The 17,968-nt window shown below is 39.9% G+C and overlaps 1 protein-coding gene across 1 annotated transcript in view; it reads left to right on the forward strand.

Moving 5' to 3' along the window:
- LOC148361444 (uncharacterized) overlaps window positions 1–17,504 on the forward strand; it is a 37,546-nt gene extending 20,042 nt beyond the window's left edge. The window contains exons 6-11 of the mRNA XM_088342890.1: window positions 1,197–1,395; window positions 3,469–3,481; window positions 14,939–15,077; window positions 15,142–15,219; window positions 17,163–17,331; window positions 17,396–17,504. Coding sequence (XP_088199016.1) covers window positions 1,197–1,395; window positions 3,469–3,481; window positions 14,939–15,077; window positions 15,142–15,219; window positions 17,163–17,331; window positions 17,396–17,504 — 707 coding nt within the window. The remainder of the gene's footprint in view (window positions 1–1,196; window positions 1,396–3,468; window positions 3,482–14,938; window positions 15,078–15,141; window positions 15,220–17,162; window positions 17,332–17,395) is intronic.
- The last annotated feature ends 464 nt before the right edge of the window (window positions 17,505–17,968 follow it).

Here is a 17,968-nt window from a genome sequence, read left to right on the forward strand (position 1 = left end):
GTTCATTAGGGAGAGGAGGAATGCGCGCACACTCGATCCGAAATCATGTCCAGGATAGCTCAAACCACAGCTAAACTTGCCAGACCTAAACCCATCTAATGGGACAAGAACATAGTAATAAAATCAAAAGATCGGACTCATGCAAGTGCTGTGTTACTCCCATCTTCTTCTACGCTTGCGAGACATGGACTCTCACAGCAAAACTGAAAAAGAAAATCCATGCCGTGGAGATGCTATGCGCTACTGTGCGCATGCGTCTGCCACCTGGGGATTTCCCATCATGCATCATTCAGAAAAAAATATGGTGTAAGATTATTTTGTATTTTGTAAGGGAAAATATGACAGTTTGTATGGTTTGACAGGTATGTGGTCACGTCATAAGATCTTCAGGACTGACCAAGATCATTTTCCAGGGCTCATTATTATTGGCAATACATAGGACAGGGGTGTCAACCTCATTTTAACTCGGGGGCCACACGATAGAACAAACATTATGTCGGGGGCCGGAATAGTAGATTAAAGAGAAAGAAAAAGAGAGATAAATAAAATAAGAGAAAGAGGGAGGGAAAAGGTGAGAGGGTGGGACAAAGAAAGAAAAAGAAAGAGGGAGAGAGCGTGAGAAACAAAAGATAAAAAGTCGTGAGAGAGGAAAATGAAAGGGAGAGGAAGAAAGAAATCCAAATAGAAATAGAAAGACAGAAGGAGAGAAAAGAGAAACGAAAGTGTGAAGGGTATGAAGAGAGAAAGAGAAAAGAGAGAAAAGGAAAAAAAAGTTAGAGCAAAAGCGGTTAAAAGACACAGAGAGTGAAAGAGACAAAGAGCAACAAAGGAAGAGAAAAAAGAGAGACACTGAGAGTGAAAGAAACAGAGACAGAGTGGGAGAAAAGGGGTGGAAAGAGAGAGAGAGAAAGAGAGAGAGAAATACAAGACCAGTGTCTTTGTGAGAGGCACCTGGCTTTGGCAACATCAAGTTGACATATTTCAACCTGCAGCTTGTTTTTCTCTTGCGCTTCTCTGAGTGTTGTCTCGCTGGCTGGATTCAATCCCTTAGCGGGCCTGATCTGGCCCGCGGGCCGCCTGTTTGACACCTGTGACATGGGATTTAAAATCAACAGGAAAAACCAAAGTGCCGTTATGGAACCAAGAGAGCCGGAATTCCCGTCACTACTTCACACGTCTATTTGTTTGTCTCACAGTGGGTGCGACACAGCAGCAGGGACAGCCAACAAACGGCGATCGTGTTGTGGAGAACCAGCCCACAATATCCTACACTGAACTTAGGAACCGGCCCGATTACGTGGAATGTCCCTGGTGTCATGATAATGTCCTCACAAAAAGAAAATATATCCCATCAAGATATGCCTTTTCCATATGTGGCATAATTATTCTATCATGGTAAGCAGACCTTTAATGCATCAGCCTACAGATCTGTCGCTATTACAGCAATGTGTGGCTAGTTCATGCCCCTAACCCTTAAACTAAGGTCTTTTCTTTCTCCCTCTACTTTTTTTTTCCTCTCTATTTTTTTTTCCTCTCCCTCTTCTTTTTTTATATCACTGACTCACTTATGTATGTTTGTCTTGCTCTCTCTCTCTTTCTCTCCTTCTCTTCTTTTTTATAACTGACTCTTTTTGTTTCTCTCTCTCTGCCTCTCTCTCTTTATCTCCTCTATCTCTCTTTCTATGTATATGTCTTTCTCATTTATTTTTCTTTATTTATGTTTATTATTTGTTAATGCAACATCCATTGCAGCCTGGTCACCCTGGATTACCTCATATGCAGTCCATTCTCAAGGTTTCTTCATTTTCTTCATGTTGAGGTTTTTGAGTTTTTCCTTGCCCTCATGTAGGTTTTAGATCAGGGGATGGTGAAAAAAATAGTCTGTGGTCTGTACAGCCCTTTGAGACTCCTTGTGATTAGGGGCTATACAAATAAACATGACATGACTTTATATTACTGTCTTTATGTGTCTCTATTTCTTTCTGTCTTTCTCACTCCCTCTACTCTCTCTTTCACTCTATTTTCACTCATTATTTCTCTATATCGATGTCTTTTTTTCTCTCTTTCTCTCTCCCTCTTTCTTTCTCCTCTATATCCCTCTCCCTCTTTCTTCTTTTTTTATACGAGTGACTCTGTTATGTATCTCTTTCACCCTCCCTCACTCTTTCTCCCTCTCCTTTTTTATTACTGACTCTCTCTTTCTCCCTCTCTCTCTTCTTTTTCTTTATACCACTGACTCTATCTTTCTATGAATCTATCTCTTTCTCTCTCACCTCTTTTTCTGTATACCACTCACTCTCTCTTGCTATCTATCTTTCTCCTCTCTCTCCCCCTTCTTTTGCTGTCTCTCTTTCACTTTCTCCCTTATCTCATTATTTCTCTGCATCACTGTCTCTATTCACTCTCTCTCTTTTTAATCTAATAGTCCGAGCCCGGAAATTTTTTTTCTCTACCATGTGGCCCCAGGCCCAAATGAGTTTGACATCGCTGCCCTGACATAACCTCACCCTTAAATGGCCGGATACCAAACGGCCCGAAAGAAAAGCAGCAACAGGACTCCTATAGGTCCTCGCCGCCGAGACGGATGACCAGGCGCAGCCGAAGGGCTCACCCCTTGCTGCCGAGACAGGAAACCAGGGGCGGCCGAGGGGCTTTCTGGTGCTAGCTGGGCAGGAGGAGCAGGAAGTGCAAGCGAACGAAGCAGGGTCAGAAGTCGGAACAAGTCAGGCAGCCGGGAGGGGAGACGGAGCGTGGTCGGAGATCAGAACAAGTCGGGTAGCCCGGACGATCGGGAAGCCAGGGACGGGGATCGATACAGGAAACAGATCGGAATCAAAACGGGAGCTGGAGTCAAAAGTGATGCCTTGCATGCGCTGAGGTTCATTGACAGACTGACAAGGAGTGAACGAGAATGACGTGCTTAAATAGGAGGAGGACTAATTAGGGAACGAGTGGCAGTTGGGGCAGAACGAGTGAGCGCAGGTGAGGGCAATTGGAAAATCATAACAAATAATTCTGTAGTAGTACTTTGTATTATAGTTTTAGTCTCGTAGTATTTGTCGTATTTCTCTACTATTTTTTCCTTTTAAGAATGAAACCAAAACTATATAAGAGGTCCCTGTTTTTATACACAATATTAAATTGTTTAGTTTTGTAGTTATTTGTAGTACTTCTGTTGTTTTTCTCTTCAAGTATTTTTGTTATAGACAGACAATGTGAATATGGGGACAAAGTTGGCACCAAAAAAGTTAACCGTTAATGGGACCCCCCAGTGGTAGCAGCTGCTTAGCTCGCTTTTGCTTTGGGCCGGTTCTGGTTGCCATGCTTCCCAGTTTGTTTTGGGTGGAGATATTGCCTTATGTGCCCATCCCACTCTTAGACTGACAGCATACCACAGCCTATAAGAGTCACAAAAAGACCTCCCTAACCTGTTCCCGTGATAGCATTTTGTGTTTGCTGTCTGCTCAGGACACAATGCAAGGTACGTTGATGTCAATGATGATGAAGAAAATTCAATTTGAAATACACGTAGCAGTAACCCAGCGATAACCCAAGCCTTAAGTAGCGAGTGGTCTCTGTATATCAAATTCCCTGGCACGTTACCTGTTTTTCTCTTGAGAAATATCTGTCAGGGATATTTTTTGGTCATAATCGGCCATAAAATGGGGGTCAACAATAAACGCTCAGTGCCTAATTGAAAGAAAACTTTAAAAAAAAGAAATTTTGTTTGGGAATACATTCAAACTGAATTTGAAACCCCTCAGCCTGGATTACCCATCCAATTGACTGTTCTTGTCTCTTCATCAAACATTGTTGTGCTTGCATTTCAGCCTTTGGTGCGGCTGTTGCCTGATTCCATTCTGCATACCTCAGTGCTGGAACGCTCACCACACCTGTCCTCTTTGTTCGAAGTCCATTTATGTCCATACGTTTAAGGATAGATTTCTATGATATAGCATTCCAGACAATTGACTGGGATCAAAACCTTTCCTAATTCCCTTTTTTTCTTCATATGTGGTTTGAACAAGCAAGGACAGTTAAAAGCGGCAAGTACGGAAAGTTTTAGACCAGGCGTCAGGAACCTTTTTGACTCCGAAAGCCAGGGAGGCAAAATATTGAGCAGACAAAATTCCCCCAAAAAACGCCAAACCCGCTCTCCAGGAAGAAGCTTATTCTTCGCTGCCTTTTGATTCACTGTGTGAAGTTTGATGTGTTGATAAAATCTATGAAATGATGATAATGCCAGAGCTTATGACCCATATCAATAAGTATACCAGTCAAATGCTTCTCCCTCCCTCGTTGAGGCTCATTTTTGACCGTCAATGTTTTGACTAGTGGTAAAAATGTTACACTTCTCAAGGTGTTAAAATGGTGAATTTTATCCAAGCGCCATATGTACTCATGCAAAGAGCCGTAACTGGCACACCAGGCTCTGGGCGAGAGAGAGAGGAGTGCGCAAGCGTACAGAGATCCACCCACTCCTACTGCTCACCCATTTAAATTGCTCTAGGACTAGGTGCTTGGCTGGCGTATTCAGGTGTTCACAATTTGGATAGTGGGGTTTCATCATAAAGTGTCTCAACAGTAAACATACAATGTTTAATGAGCTCATGTAGGATTCCATAGAAATGGACAAACAAAACAGAGTCTTTTGGTGCAATACTGACCGAGTTCTGCTCTATATAGTCTGGACCAAACCAAAGACCTATTGTGTTGCTTGGTTTTGCATGTTCCTTAATTAGACCAATATAATAATATTCCCCACTTTATCTCTGAGCCAGATGTACCTATAAAAAGAGCCATACGTCCCCAACTCCTGTTTTAGACCATGGGTCCAGGTAGCCCCCTGGGAACACCCGAGTAGCTCGTGGACAGGTTCTGAAAATAGCTCACCAGTGATGGGTCATTGTGATTTCTAGCTGGTATGATGTTTCATTGGTAGGGCCTATTTTACTTAATTACAAACTGATAAAAACATAGAGACAACATAGTACAACACAAGTTGTTATTTTGGGACTAGGTATCAAACTGGTAGCCCTTCGAGCTAATCAGTAACAAAAAGTAGCCTTTAGCTTCAAATAAGTTGCTCATCAAAGGAAACACAAACCAGTTGTTTCAAGGCAGAATTTGTGGGACCAAAATCAAGTATTACCTTTATAGGTCAATATGGTTGTACTGTATATGTGCCTATGATCGGAAAATCGACTATTGCACATGGGTTATGCTGTGTACAATTGTATGTTGGATATTGAAAACCAATGAAAATATTGTGTAACATGTTTCTTCAATAAATGTGTATATTTCTCTTTTCGGATGGTCGTCTTATGTGATAAAACCACAACTTCATGTTTATAACACATTTTATGTATGTCTGTACTTAAAAAAAAATCAGGTTTCAATATTGTTATTGAGATGCAATAACTTGCAATGCTACATAAAATTGTTGGTTCATCCTTTTTAATAAAAATATTTTCAAATATGTTTCCGTTATGTTTTCATGAGCCTGATATTGTAACCATAACTTCATCACTCTTTCAAGTGCTTTAATTGGCTATGATAACGTTGAATCTGGCACCATATAAGACTGTTAGATCTAATTTGGTTTTGCTTTTTAAGGCTTTGATGCTAGGCCCTTAGCTTGGCCTTTGCAATGATGCATCGGCCCGGTATTGCAGTACCTCCGGGAACGGTGCATTCGCAATGATCGCAGCAAGGCTTAAGAGCTAGGACCTTAGCTTGGCCTTTTGGCTGAGAGTAAGTGTCCCGGCTCCTAGGCTTTGTAGCGTATTATGAACTGACCGATAACGGTTAATGGATAATGAATAACGAAGATAGATCAATAACCCTTAAACCCCCCCCCCCTTTTGCTGCTGCTTTTGCTTTTAATTAATAGATCCGACAGAGAGCGCTAAGCCAGGCCCACCATAGTTACGGTCTCCATGTGTCACCCACGGAGCAAATAGGGCAGCCGAAACAACAGCGAGCGACTCTTTGGTCTCTGTTTCTGATTGCATAGATGTATCATTTCCTCCCTATTATGCAAACTCATTTCAAAAGTCAGTAGAAAAGGGTCTCAATTATTATATACAGTTATGTTCATGGCATCATGGTCTCCAAAGATGCTTGTAAGAATAATTGCAAAATGTTGGCGATCTATGAGGAAGTCAGAAGCCCCAATTACACATAGAAATAGATAACAGTATATAGAGGAGATAATAATTTACGTGTATTACTTTATTTGAGAAACGCCACCTTCGCTTGTATTTGTCATACGCTTAAAAGGTATGCTAACGAGGGCACAGTGATATACTATTCTTATTCTACATAGTCTGTCTTGCTGTGAGTAAATAGGCCACCTATGTTTTGCATCAAACTCCAATCTCGTTTAACATGCTTTGTGGGTTTGACATGCTTGATGTGTCATTGACTTTCATAACTAGTGTATTTATGATTCTATAGTTTACAAGGTCATACATTCGGGATTGTTCCAAAAGTGCCAGTAAATTGGCCGCAGGGACTTACAAACTTCTCTCACTGACAACTAACCGACCCAACAGCAGCGTAATAAAAACAAAACACTCAGAGCAGAGCAAATAACTTTGTTTTGGTTCCCATCGATCCTATGGAAGTTGAGTTGATTGTGAAGTCGCTGTCGGATCTATTAAATGCCTAATCATTATCCCCATTCCAGCTAACCAGCTTGGTACAGGGAGAAAATACTAGTTAATTTTTTATATCATTTTTAAAGTAATTTCAGTGTTTCCCATACCATTGATAGTCTCTAGCGGTCCACCGGGGTATCATAAACTTGTATTATTAAAATATAAAAATATTTTTAAATATAATAGTGTTTTTAAATTATAAATATATATATATATATATATATATATATAAATGTTAACTTAATCAAAATAACTAAGATATTTCATTATATAAAAGATAGCTGTGCTCGTTTGCATGCTTATTTTGTCCACTTATTTGCTTTCTGTTGATTGGTTGATTGTTTAATCTGCTTGTTTTTATCTCTATTTGTTTACTGAGCAGAGGGAGGAGGGCAGGGGCCACTGCAGCAGCACAAGTGAGGGATTTAAAGGGTCAAAGAGAGGATGGAAATTGCAATACAAGAACAAAAAGAAGGAAATACAATTTAAAAACGAGTCAAAGCAGAAAGGTGATCCCAATTTGACTCATTGTAATTATTTTAATGGATCCAAGCTGTGTGCATTGTCTATCATTGAAAGAAGAACACGAATGAGTCCCTCAAAATTTGGCACTTGGTGTTCCTAAATTCCAACAATGAGTAGAGACTAATGATATTTTTCGTTTTGTTTGACATATTTTAATTTATATTTTTGAGTGTTTTTAAAAGGTTGTGTTTCTTCAGTCTACATCGGTTATATTTTATGTAATAAGTTAAAAAGTTCTTTTATTTCCTAGTACTGAAGAGTTAACATTTTAAATTTTTATTTTGTTGTATACAGTAGTTTTTCAGGGATTCTGCGTTGCTTGGCTTTTAAGTTGCTTAGAATAAAAAAGTTAACATTTAATAAAGATAATATACCTGTAAAGTCATAGGCTCTCCCCATACTTGACACATTTTTTGATCATTTCAAATAGTGTTATCTGTAAAATAATTTTTGTAAGGGAAGAATGTACATTCCCTCCTATGTTGTGTTGGGCCAGGGGTCTCCAATGTGACGCCCGCAGTGCCCCCTGAGGACAGCTGAGGTGCCCACGCTCCTGTTCTAAAAATAGCCCACCAGGGGTGAGTCATTGTGATTTTCTAGGCTAACGTTTTTTTTTAGTGGTTGGTTGAGTCGATTTAACCCTACATCCCATAATTAACCTTGTCACAACTCAGTATAAACATAGTAACAACATAGTGATAACATGATGAGTTGTCAACACAGAAGCTCTATGTAGGAAAGGGCAAAGCCGACTTTACTTCCTCAGAAGGCTGGCCTCCTTCAACATCTGCAAAAAGCTCCTGAAAATATTCTATGAGACAGTAGTGGCAAGCGCCCTCTTCTATGCGGCAGCGTGTTGGGGAGGCAGCGTCAAGAAGAAGGATGCCTCTCGTCTCAATAAACTGGCTAGGAAAGCGAGCTCTGTTGTGGGCAAAGAGCTGGACAGCCTAACAACAGTAGATGAGAGACGAGCGCTGAAAAAGCTGAGGTCAATCATGGACAATCCATCGCATCCACTACACAGCATTATCTCCAGACAGAAGAGCAGTTTCAGCGACAGACTGCTGTCACTGTCTTGTACTACGGACAGACTGAAGAGATCTTTTCTTCCTCATGCCATGAGGCTCTTTAACTTCACCCGGCAGAGTAAAGGCCCACATTAAACCACACCACCTACATTGGATATTACCGAATCTTACTACAATGTGTATTCTGTGTAGCACTATTTAGTTACTCTATATAACAGGCTACAGTGGGCATTTGCACGTCACACTGGGTATTTGTATATTGTATTCTTTTGGCTTTATTATTGTACTGTTCTCAGCTCAGGGATGCTGCTGGAAATGTGAATTTCCCTTAGGGGATGAATAAAGTATCAATCTATCTATCTATCTAATTTTAGAAATTGTTATCAAACTGTGTGCCCTCTGCGTTAATAAGTAACACCACTGTGTTAGGGTCTCAGTGACCTATTTAAATGTTATACAATGTAATAACTGATGTCTCTCAGAGGCCATAAAATCAAATTACAATGGGAATACATATGGTTATGGATGGCTATGTTTGTTAGGTTGTGGTATTAACTATATTCAGTTCAAAGCGGCGCTGCCACGAGCGGCTGCCTTTTCCAGCAGCTGCCCAATTGTTTTATTGTCTGCTCCCATCTTCGGTGTTTTTTCTTCCCGTTTTGACAACTAAACTATGGATTACTTCTATCCTATGGGATACGGGTTTTAGCGCACAAAAAATGCGTGTATTCAAGGAATTTCAACTCCTTGCCCTGAAGAATTCTCGTGCCGGCGTGATGAAGGGGCCTATCGTGGAAGAAGAGCCGGAGCTAGCGAAGCGGCGTTATAAGTCTTCGGTACCATCCGTAATCATGGTAAATGCGAACTCACGACCAAATAAGATCATCGAGTGCTGGTGGAAAACATCGAAGCGCACAGGGAGTGCGGTTTGCTGTGTGTTACGGAAACGTGGCTCACGTTTAGCATTCCGGACGCTAACGTGTAGCCACCCGGAGCTACCCGGAGCTATCCGGCTTCAACGCCGCTAAACAGAGACACGAAAGCCGGGGGGAATCGGAGAGGAGGCGGACTTGCTAACACGAGGTGGTGTATCCCTGGATTTTCACAAAGAAAAGTTTTCCATCTGCCGCAGGGATGTCGAACTTTTGGACTGGCGTGACGTCATCTACTCCGCTACAAGCACCCCTAGGGCATCATGTTAATCTGTTAATAAACAACGGGGTAGACTGCTGGAAGTGTGTATTTCCTTACTGGGATGAATAAAGTATCTATCTATCTATCCATCTATCTATTTATATTGAGCGATACTCCTTTCTTTTTGGTGGTCAAGACTGAGTTGGATCCCAGGTCTAAATTAGGTCGGTCAAAAATTTATTTTTCAAGCATGTTAATTACACAGTGTATAGCACATTCACCTAAGACATAAAAGGTCCCCCATTCAAGAATGGGTGGAGGGGGGATGAAGACCAACCACAGGAAATGGTTCCCCTACGGCCCTAGTGGTTAAGGGATCCAACCAACCAATATCGTATACATGAACTATTCTCTGTCTTGCTGAGAGTAAATAGGCCACCTATGTTTTGCATTAAACTCCAATCTCGTTTAACATGCTTTGTGGGTTTGACATGCTTGATGTGTCATTGACTTTCATAACTCGTGTATTTATGATTCTATAGTTCACAAGGTCATACATTCATGATAGATATAGTTTGATTTCTTGTTCTAAAAATGCAACAAATCGATGCGTTTGAATTTAAAATGTACAACTTTCTTGCGGAAGATCACACCCTGGACCCTCCTCGGCTGTCTACCCACCAGGGTCTCACAAAATTCTATGGGAAATTCTGGATTTTAAACTTGACTCAAAATATCTACAGTCAGATTTGTGAGATAAAAAAATACAATGTTTCATTCATGACGGGCTGAACTTTATTGTTAATCGCAGACTATATTTCATTCAAATTAAATTTAAAGTTTAAAAAAAAAAGTTGAACGTATGCTTGCCGCACCTTAAAAGCAATCAAGTGTATTTGGTGATGATATAAAACAGGTTTCACAAGTGCTGCCTGCTGACATTTGAATACAGACAGAATCAAAAATGATGCTACACATTAAGAACTGATAAGTTTTGCTCAACTCACAAATTTAGCAATCAGCAATGCATACGCTCACTGGCTAGTGAGCAGTTTCAACCTGGTGACGAAAGTTTGCAAGTCACCAAATGACGACTTCGATCTGTGATTTATGTCTGTGGCAGCTATATGCTGCATTCTGAAGTTGTCTGGCAACTTCACCAGCCAAAAACCTGACACGAAGTCTGTTACCAACCCCTTTAGATGTCATACGTAATGGAAAGGTTAGTCATTCCACCTGGGTTCACATGTCCCGGAATGGGTCAACTAGTCCTTTGGATTTTCACACGCTTGATGTACGTGATTCAATGACAATCAGGGTCAAATGGATCGTTTTATAACTGGAAATACCCTTTTGTTTTACATTACATTTAGTAACAGTAGTAGGGGATGTCTCCTTGGACAGTGTGAAAAGATATTATCCCTTCGTGAATCAAACGGTGGGCAGCACGGCGGCGCAGTGGTTAGTGCGTGTGAGGCACAGTTCTGAGGTCATGGGATAAAACCTCCTGTGTGGAGTTTGCATGTTCTCCCCATGCTTGCGTGGGTTTTCTCCGGGCACTCCGGTTTCCTCCCACATTCCAAAAACACGCATGTCAGGTTAATTGGCCGGTCTACATTGTCCCTAGGAGTGAATGAGCAAGTGAGTTGTCTGTCTGTGTGCCCTGTGACTGGCTGGAAACCAGTTCAGGGTGTCCCCTGCCCACTGCCCGAAGATACCTGGAATAGGCGCCAGCAACCCCGCGACCCTACTGAGGATAAGCAGATAATGGATGGACAGATGGATTTAAACGGTAGTGACTAGTATCTTCTACTATCTAGACGGAACCCTATTGTAAATTAAGTAATTCATCATGTAATTAGGATTCATTTCATCCTTATTTGGAGTCAACGACATAACATCGTCACTGAAGAATAGCAGTAACATAAATCAATTAAGGATTGGATTGTCATCAGCCAATTCTTTCAGATCAACATTTCTCATGAGCCATATAACCTGAGTGAATCAATTTGCTTTATTCATATAGTGATTAAAATTGAATTGTTAGTAAGTGGAGGCAAATCCAATTAAATAATTAAGTGTGTCACAGTTAGAGTAAAACAAAGCCTATTGTGTCTTACTTGGTTATAATGCAATACGAGTTTACCATGCATTGTGGGGCGGCACACATCGTATTTAAAATTTAACTTCAAATTTAAAGGGTTTATTGTCATATGCACAGTAAAGAACCACGATTCCCTGCACAATGAGATTCTTACTTTGCTGTCCACACAGTTGCCAGCGTAGTAAAACAAAGAAACTATATACATCTCATCTCATTAGCCGTACCGCTTATCCTCATTAGGGTCGCGGGGGGGCTGGAGCCCATCCCAGCCATCTCCGGGCAGTGGGCAGGGGACACCCTGAACTGGTTGCCAGCCAATCGCAGGGCACACAGGGACAGACAACTCATTCGCTCATTCACACCTAGGGACAATTTGGACCGGCCAATTCACCTGAAATGCATGTTTTTGGAATGTGGGAGGAAACCGGAGTGCCCGGAGGAAACCCACGCAAGCACGGGGAGAACATACAAACTCCGCACAGGAAGTCTGGAGCTGGATTTGAACCCACGACAGGTTCCCATGACATGAACTGTGCCGCACAAGCGCTAACCACTGCGCCGCCGTGCTGCCCACTATATACATGTATACATAAAATAATATTATGAATATTAAAAGGTAAAAATAAAAGATACACTTTGATTATTAACCATAAAAAATACATTTGAATAACACGACAACCATAAAAAAGGAACGACGTTGCTCTTTGTGTTTGGTATGAGTTCAATTATAACGCATCGTCGCTTGTGAAAATTATGTTTGGATGAATTGCATCATATTGCAATTCCATTGCATTGAATCATATGAATCATCCATCCATGCATTATCTGCAACGCTTATACTTATTAGTGTTGCAGGAATCTTAGGGCAGTGGGCAGGTGACACCCTCAACAGGCAGTGACCCATACCATTTGCTTCATTTGCAACATTTGCTATATCCCTTATTGGAAATGCCAGCAGTAGTCGTCATTTTTTTTTTTTCATGACCGGCTTAGTGTGATCTAAGCATGATTTGCGAGTGAGGTGTACTCTAATTAGAGGCTGGAAAATATGAGACAATTAGTTTTTATATTCAGAATAAACTGGTTGGACGGGCTTTGATCTTGCAGTTATCATAGACAAGTTGCTTATTGCAGTCCAGCTTGCAACCTCTCCAAGGTAGGACGCTCTGCACCGATCACATTCACCTTACATAAATGTACAGTGGACATATTGTAAATCGATTTACTTTCTTTCTAAACAAATATTTGTTATCATGCCTGATTTTTTTGACAAGATTATTTTTGTATATTGGATAAATGACCTAGTGAAATACTTCAAGATGAAACATTCTAAGTTGTTTATTTTTTTTTGTTTGAGATTTGTTTAAATTACATTTTGAAGAAACTGTATTTTCGGTTATATCAACCTATCAAAATGTAATAGAATCTATTATCTTCCGCCATTTTTAAAATATCCTTTTGGGACTTAGAATAATAATAAATTAGATCAGAAAAGTATGCTTTATGTCCTGTATTTATTTGTAAACTGTATATGGAGGTCCACTGCTGAAGATAACTGAATAATGTTTTGTGCTGCAACTAAGCAGCTCGCAATATTTTGAACTCAGTCACCGAAATGTAGTGTCAGCAGTGGGCCAGCAACTGAAACTGTGAATTTCCCTGCGGGGATGAATAAAGTATCTATCTATCTATAGACTATTTTAATAATTGACTAGTCACTGATTATTGAAACGATTAGTTGAATAAGTGAAAAATTAAACTTTTTTTTCTTAAATTTTGCTTATAGTTGATTTAATTATGTAGCAAATCATAAAAAATCTTCCTTTATTTAACTTACTGCAGATTTGTACAAAAACTAAATTAAAAAGTCCTATCTAAAACCAATTAGACGCAGTGATCTGTCACTATAGACATATATAAATAAAGACATATATACATAAATCCATAAGTCCATTGTTTAGGGACAGACAAAGAAATAATAAATGAAAATCAAACAGTAAACAAAAAAAATATTTGCATTTTGTGGTGTACATTCAGTGGTCAACTGCAAAGTCTGAAATAAAAGTACTTTATGATTCTCAACAATTTAAAATCAAACAGTTTAACAACAGATGTAAGTCGTTTTAACAACTGTTTATTTTTCTGACTGCATGCATTTAATTACTTATATGTATGTCAGGCGCAGTCTGGCATTACGCTCAAACTCTCTTTTATAGCGAAATATACACATATAAAATGTACATTGCATGTCTTAATAACTGTAATGACTTAAATGTTACTTGAATCTTACAGAGGTGATTCAGACTCTGTTGTCCAACTGTTCTCTTTAAATATTCATGCATCTCTGAGGTACCACCATGATACACTAGGTCTGCTTTGCAAACTTTGCAAGGACTGTTGGCTTTTAATTTGCCGTATCTAGGATAAAATGCTTCCAGTCTTTAGAAATGTTGTTAAGTAAACTTTTATGTCACTGCTTGAGACAGAGACGCTATTGTGTACGACGCGTATCTCAGCAGACATTTGATGCCTCACTCCGTTGGAAAAACGTGTCTGGTGACAATAGTTGACAATGTAATTCCTTGTCTACTCTTTTCATTATCTATTTTTGTCGACAACGTCAACTTATGGTTGCAGCCTTAGTCAGCTGTTGGAAATGATTAAACAAAGATATTGTTGCACAAGGACAACTATGCTGACATTTAATTGCTTTAAAATTCATACACTTATATACAAATTCTACAAATTACAATGATGTCCATCCGCTTCTGAAGCCAAAAAGTTTGCTGGGATTTTTCAATGGTTTGTTTTGGAATTTGGTTTTTAAATTTAGTTTTTAGGGCAACATGGCGCCACAGTAGTAAGCGCGTATGTGGCACAGTTCTGAGGTCATGAGATCAAACCTCCTGTGTGGTGTTTGCATGTTCTCCCCGTGCTTGCGTGGGTTTCTTCCGGGCACTCCGGTTTCCTCCGACATTCCAAAAACATGCATGTCAGGTTAATTGGCCGGTCCAAATTGTCCCTAGGTGTGAATGAGCAAGCGAATTTTCTGTCCCTATGTGCCCTGCAACTGGCAGGTAACCAGTTCAAGGTGTCCACTGCTTGAAGACAGCTGGGATGGGCTCCAGCACCCTCGCGACCCTACTGAGGATAAGCGGTGCAGATAATGGATGGATGGATGGAAATTTAGTTTTTGGAATTGGATTCTAAGAAAATGTGTTTTTTTGCGAGTGAACGCTTTTTTTTAGTTTTTGTATGAGTTATTATTATTTTAAATTGTTTTGATAATTATGTCAGTTTTTATAAGGGTATTTAAAAGCGTGTAATAAATTGGGAGTCAACTACAATTTTCAAGCGGCTGTTTAGCCCTCCTTTCTCAGCAGGGATCTATAGAATTACCACAAAGAAGTCTAGGAGCATACATGTATGAGTGACAATATATCTTGTTTGTCTTCATTGTCAGATTTTATTTTGTCAATCCACAGATGGAGCCTCCATTGTACGAAGAAGACACAATGCCATCTTCCGCTGCAGATTTGGAGAGAGTTGACATGAGCACTCCTCCGCCTTCTTATTACATCTCCATTTCACAATCTTTGGCCCCACCACCCTATCAAGAAACCAGTAAGAATAGACATTCTAATGGTAAAAGGTCATTTGACTTTGTCATGGCTTAATGTGTGTCCAGATCCATTTCCGGTTTTAATGCCAAGAACCTTCAGGCCCCCACAGACCTCTCCAGTCAACATCAATCTAACCCCGTTAGGTAGGTAATAAATTGACATTAAAGGTCTTCCCACTCAAAAAGTGGTTGATAATAGAAGCTGAGTTCACTAGTTACGCCCAATGAGGAATGTGCAAATAAAACAAGCACAAGCAGTAGATCATGGGTGTCAAACACACGCATCACGTCAAACAATGACCTGGAGTTTTAAATATAGCCTCTGGATGCCGCCAAAGCCCGGCACCACTCCCAAAGCAAACCATCCACTGTAGCTGTATTGATGACAACCATTTATCAACCAGAGATGAAGAAAACACCCATCCAAATGTGACTTTGCTTAAAATAGGAGTGACGGGCGTGCTGTTTAAGGCCATACGACTGCACTCACATGTGGTGTGTGGACGTTTCTCTTAACGGCAACATTTGATACTAAACTACACTTCCCCCCAACCAAAGTGGGAAACACAGACAATAATGAGCAAGTTGAAGAAGGAAACGACTGCCAAATTCGAAAATAGTGTATACGAATCTGCGATTGAAGCGTTGCTGGACAGTACAGTAAATGGTTTACAAATGTTAGATTTTTAGCTTTTTACCAGTAAACTACATACCGTATTTTCCGCACTATAAGGTGCACCTAAAAGCCTTTATTTTTTTCAAAAGCTGACCATGCGCCCTATAATACAGTGCACCTTATATATGGATCAATATTAAGTCGCAAAGTCTTGCAACTAAGGCAAGCAGCCGCCGACTAGATTTTCCCACGAAGGCGAAGTCGTCCGCGGTGTATGCTGGGATACATATGCCGGCGTTTCATTTCCCAGCCAATGTGTCAATCATCATTTGAATCGATCACTATTGGCTAAAGTTATTCGGAGGTAAAGGGGGCGGATCCTTTTTAGCATTTACAGGCTCGCATAGGCTAAAGGGGCGAAACAAAGCCTGCAATTGGCCAAAAAAGATGAATGTGAATCACACGTTAGGTTGCACTATGGCATAGAAAAAACATTTTTTACCATTCTGTATTTGTAAATATTTTACTCAACTGGATTTACTACACTCACGGTTGTAAGAAGACCATGGTTACGAATAATTATTGAACGCTATAGCTGCAAAAGAACTTAGGTGAGCTATGCGGCTTTATATTTTCCCGGTATCTTGTTTTAGAACGATCTTAATGTTTCTGTGATGAGTCTATTTTTAAACTAAATTCAATTCAAAGTGTTTATTGTCATATGCACAGTAAAGAACCCCGTTTCCCTGCACAATAAAATTCTTACTTTGCTGTCCACACAGTTGCCAGCAAAAAATAAAATGGAAACTAAGAAATGTTTGGCATTTCTTGAATCCCAAGACTTTAACCTTCCGAATGATATTTGGAACGATGCATTTGAGTGATTGGTGACATGGTACAGACACTGTTTCCGTACATGTCTGAGACACGTATTTGCCTCTTCGCAAGCTTTCGGAATGTTAAGGGGGTAATAAGTTTGACAGAACTATCTGACTGTTTTGTCGACGTTCCCATTGTAGCGCCTTATAATCCGGTGCGCCTTATGTATGGAAAATATAGGACCAAAAACTATTTTTTGGGGTGCGCCCTTATAGTGCGGAAAATACGGTAATTATCGATGTTTACATTCATATTTTATTAATATTTCAAATTTATTCTAGTATGTGGCTATTTTAAAGCCGTTTTAGAGGGTCGCTAATATCCAATGTGGGCTTATATGAAAGTATATACAGTACATGAAGTCGTTTTGGTTTCTCCGGTCAATTTGTTTTTGAAAAAACGTGAGTATATGATATTATCTCTTCTTTAAACTCAACAATCCATTCATTCGATTAATTTGAGAAGTGGAATTTTTTTTATCAATTTGGATTGATACTTATCATTAGGATGGAAAGGTGGGTCCTCAAGTCAGAGCAGTTAAGAAACACTGATTTAAACCATTGTCTTCTCGTGTTTAATTGTTACCCAACAGAAGCAGTGGTATTGCAGCCAGCATCAGAACAAACGCCAACTATCTCAGACTTGTTGGCCTCTCCGGGCAACATTCAATGTCCACACTGCCACAGCAACATTACCACCAAAACCAAACAAATTCCCGGGAAGAGCGCCTTCATCCTGTGCAGTGTCCTGGCGTTTTCTGGGTAATCAGCACATTGGCTGGTTCGCATCTCAAGGATTTTTACCAATGTTTATGTTTTTTACCAGATTGGTTTGTGGCATCTGCCTGATTCCCTTCATGATTCCAGATATGTGGGATGTTCATCACTACTGTCCTCAGTGCCAAAAACATTTACATGTACACCATAAATCGTGACAAGGCGCCTGCTTGGATTATTGAGACATTTTTTAAATGGACCTAAAGGAACTCTTCATTTCTGCCTCAGAAGTCAAGTCAGAATTAGATTTACAATTTGATGTGCCCCTCCTAGTAAGAACTGTTTTTAGATTATTTTGCATTTGTGGAACATTCATTAAGGAAAAACAGGATGGCCTGTAAAGCGCTTGCCACTTGCAGTCGACTGAAAATGACCACAGGCCACTGGCGTGCCGTGATTTTTTTCCCTTGTGCCTTCATTCCAGTCTAAATAAGAGATAGTGAATGCCACCTTATTTTCAAGGGATTCTGTGTTGTTGACTTTAAATTTGTTGAGTAAAAAATTGTAAATTGTTTTTATTTTTTCATTCTTTGTACATCTGAAAATATTTTAACTTATGCTTCCTGTGCTTTTCATTCAATGTGTTTTACATAAGAAATGTAAAGTTTATTCTTGTATTAAA

This window comes from Urocampus carinirostris, chromosome 8 (genome assembly GCF_059441175.1).
Source record: "Urocampus carinirostris isolate Australia breed hairy pipefish chromosome 8, RoL_Ucar_1.0, whole genome shotgun sequence".
Taxonomy (NCBI): domain Eukaryota; kingdom Metazoa; phylum Chordata; class Actinopteri; order Syngnathiformes; family Syngnathidae; genus Urocampus; species Urocampus carinirostris.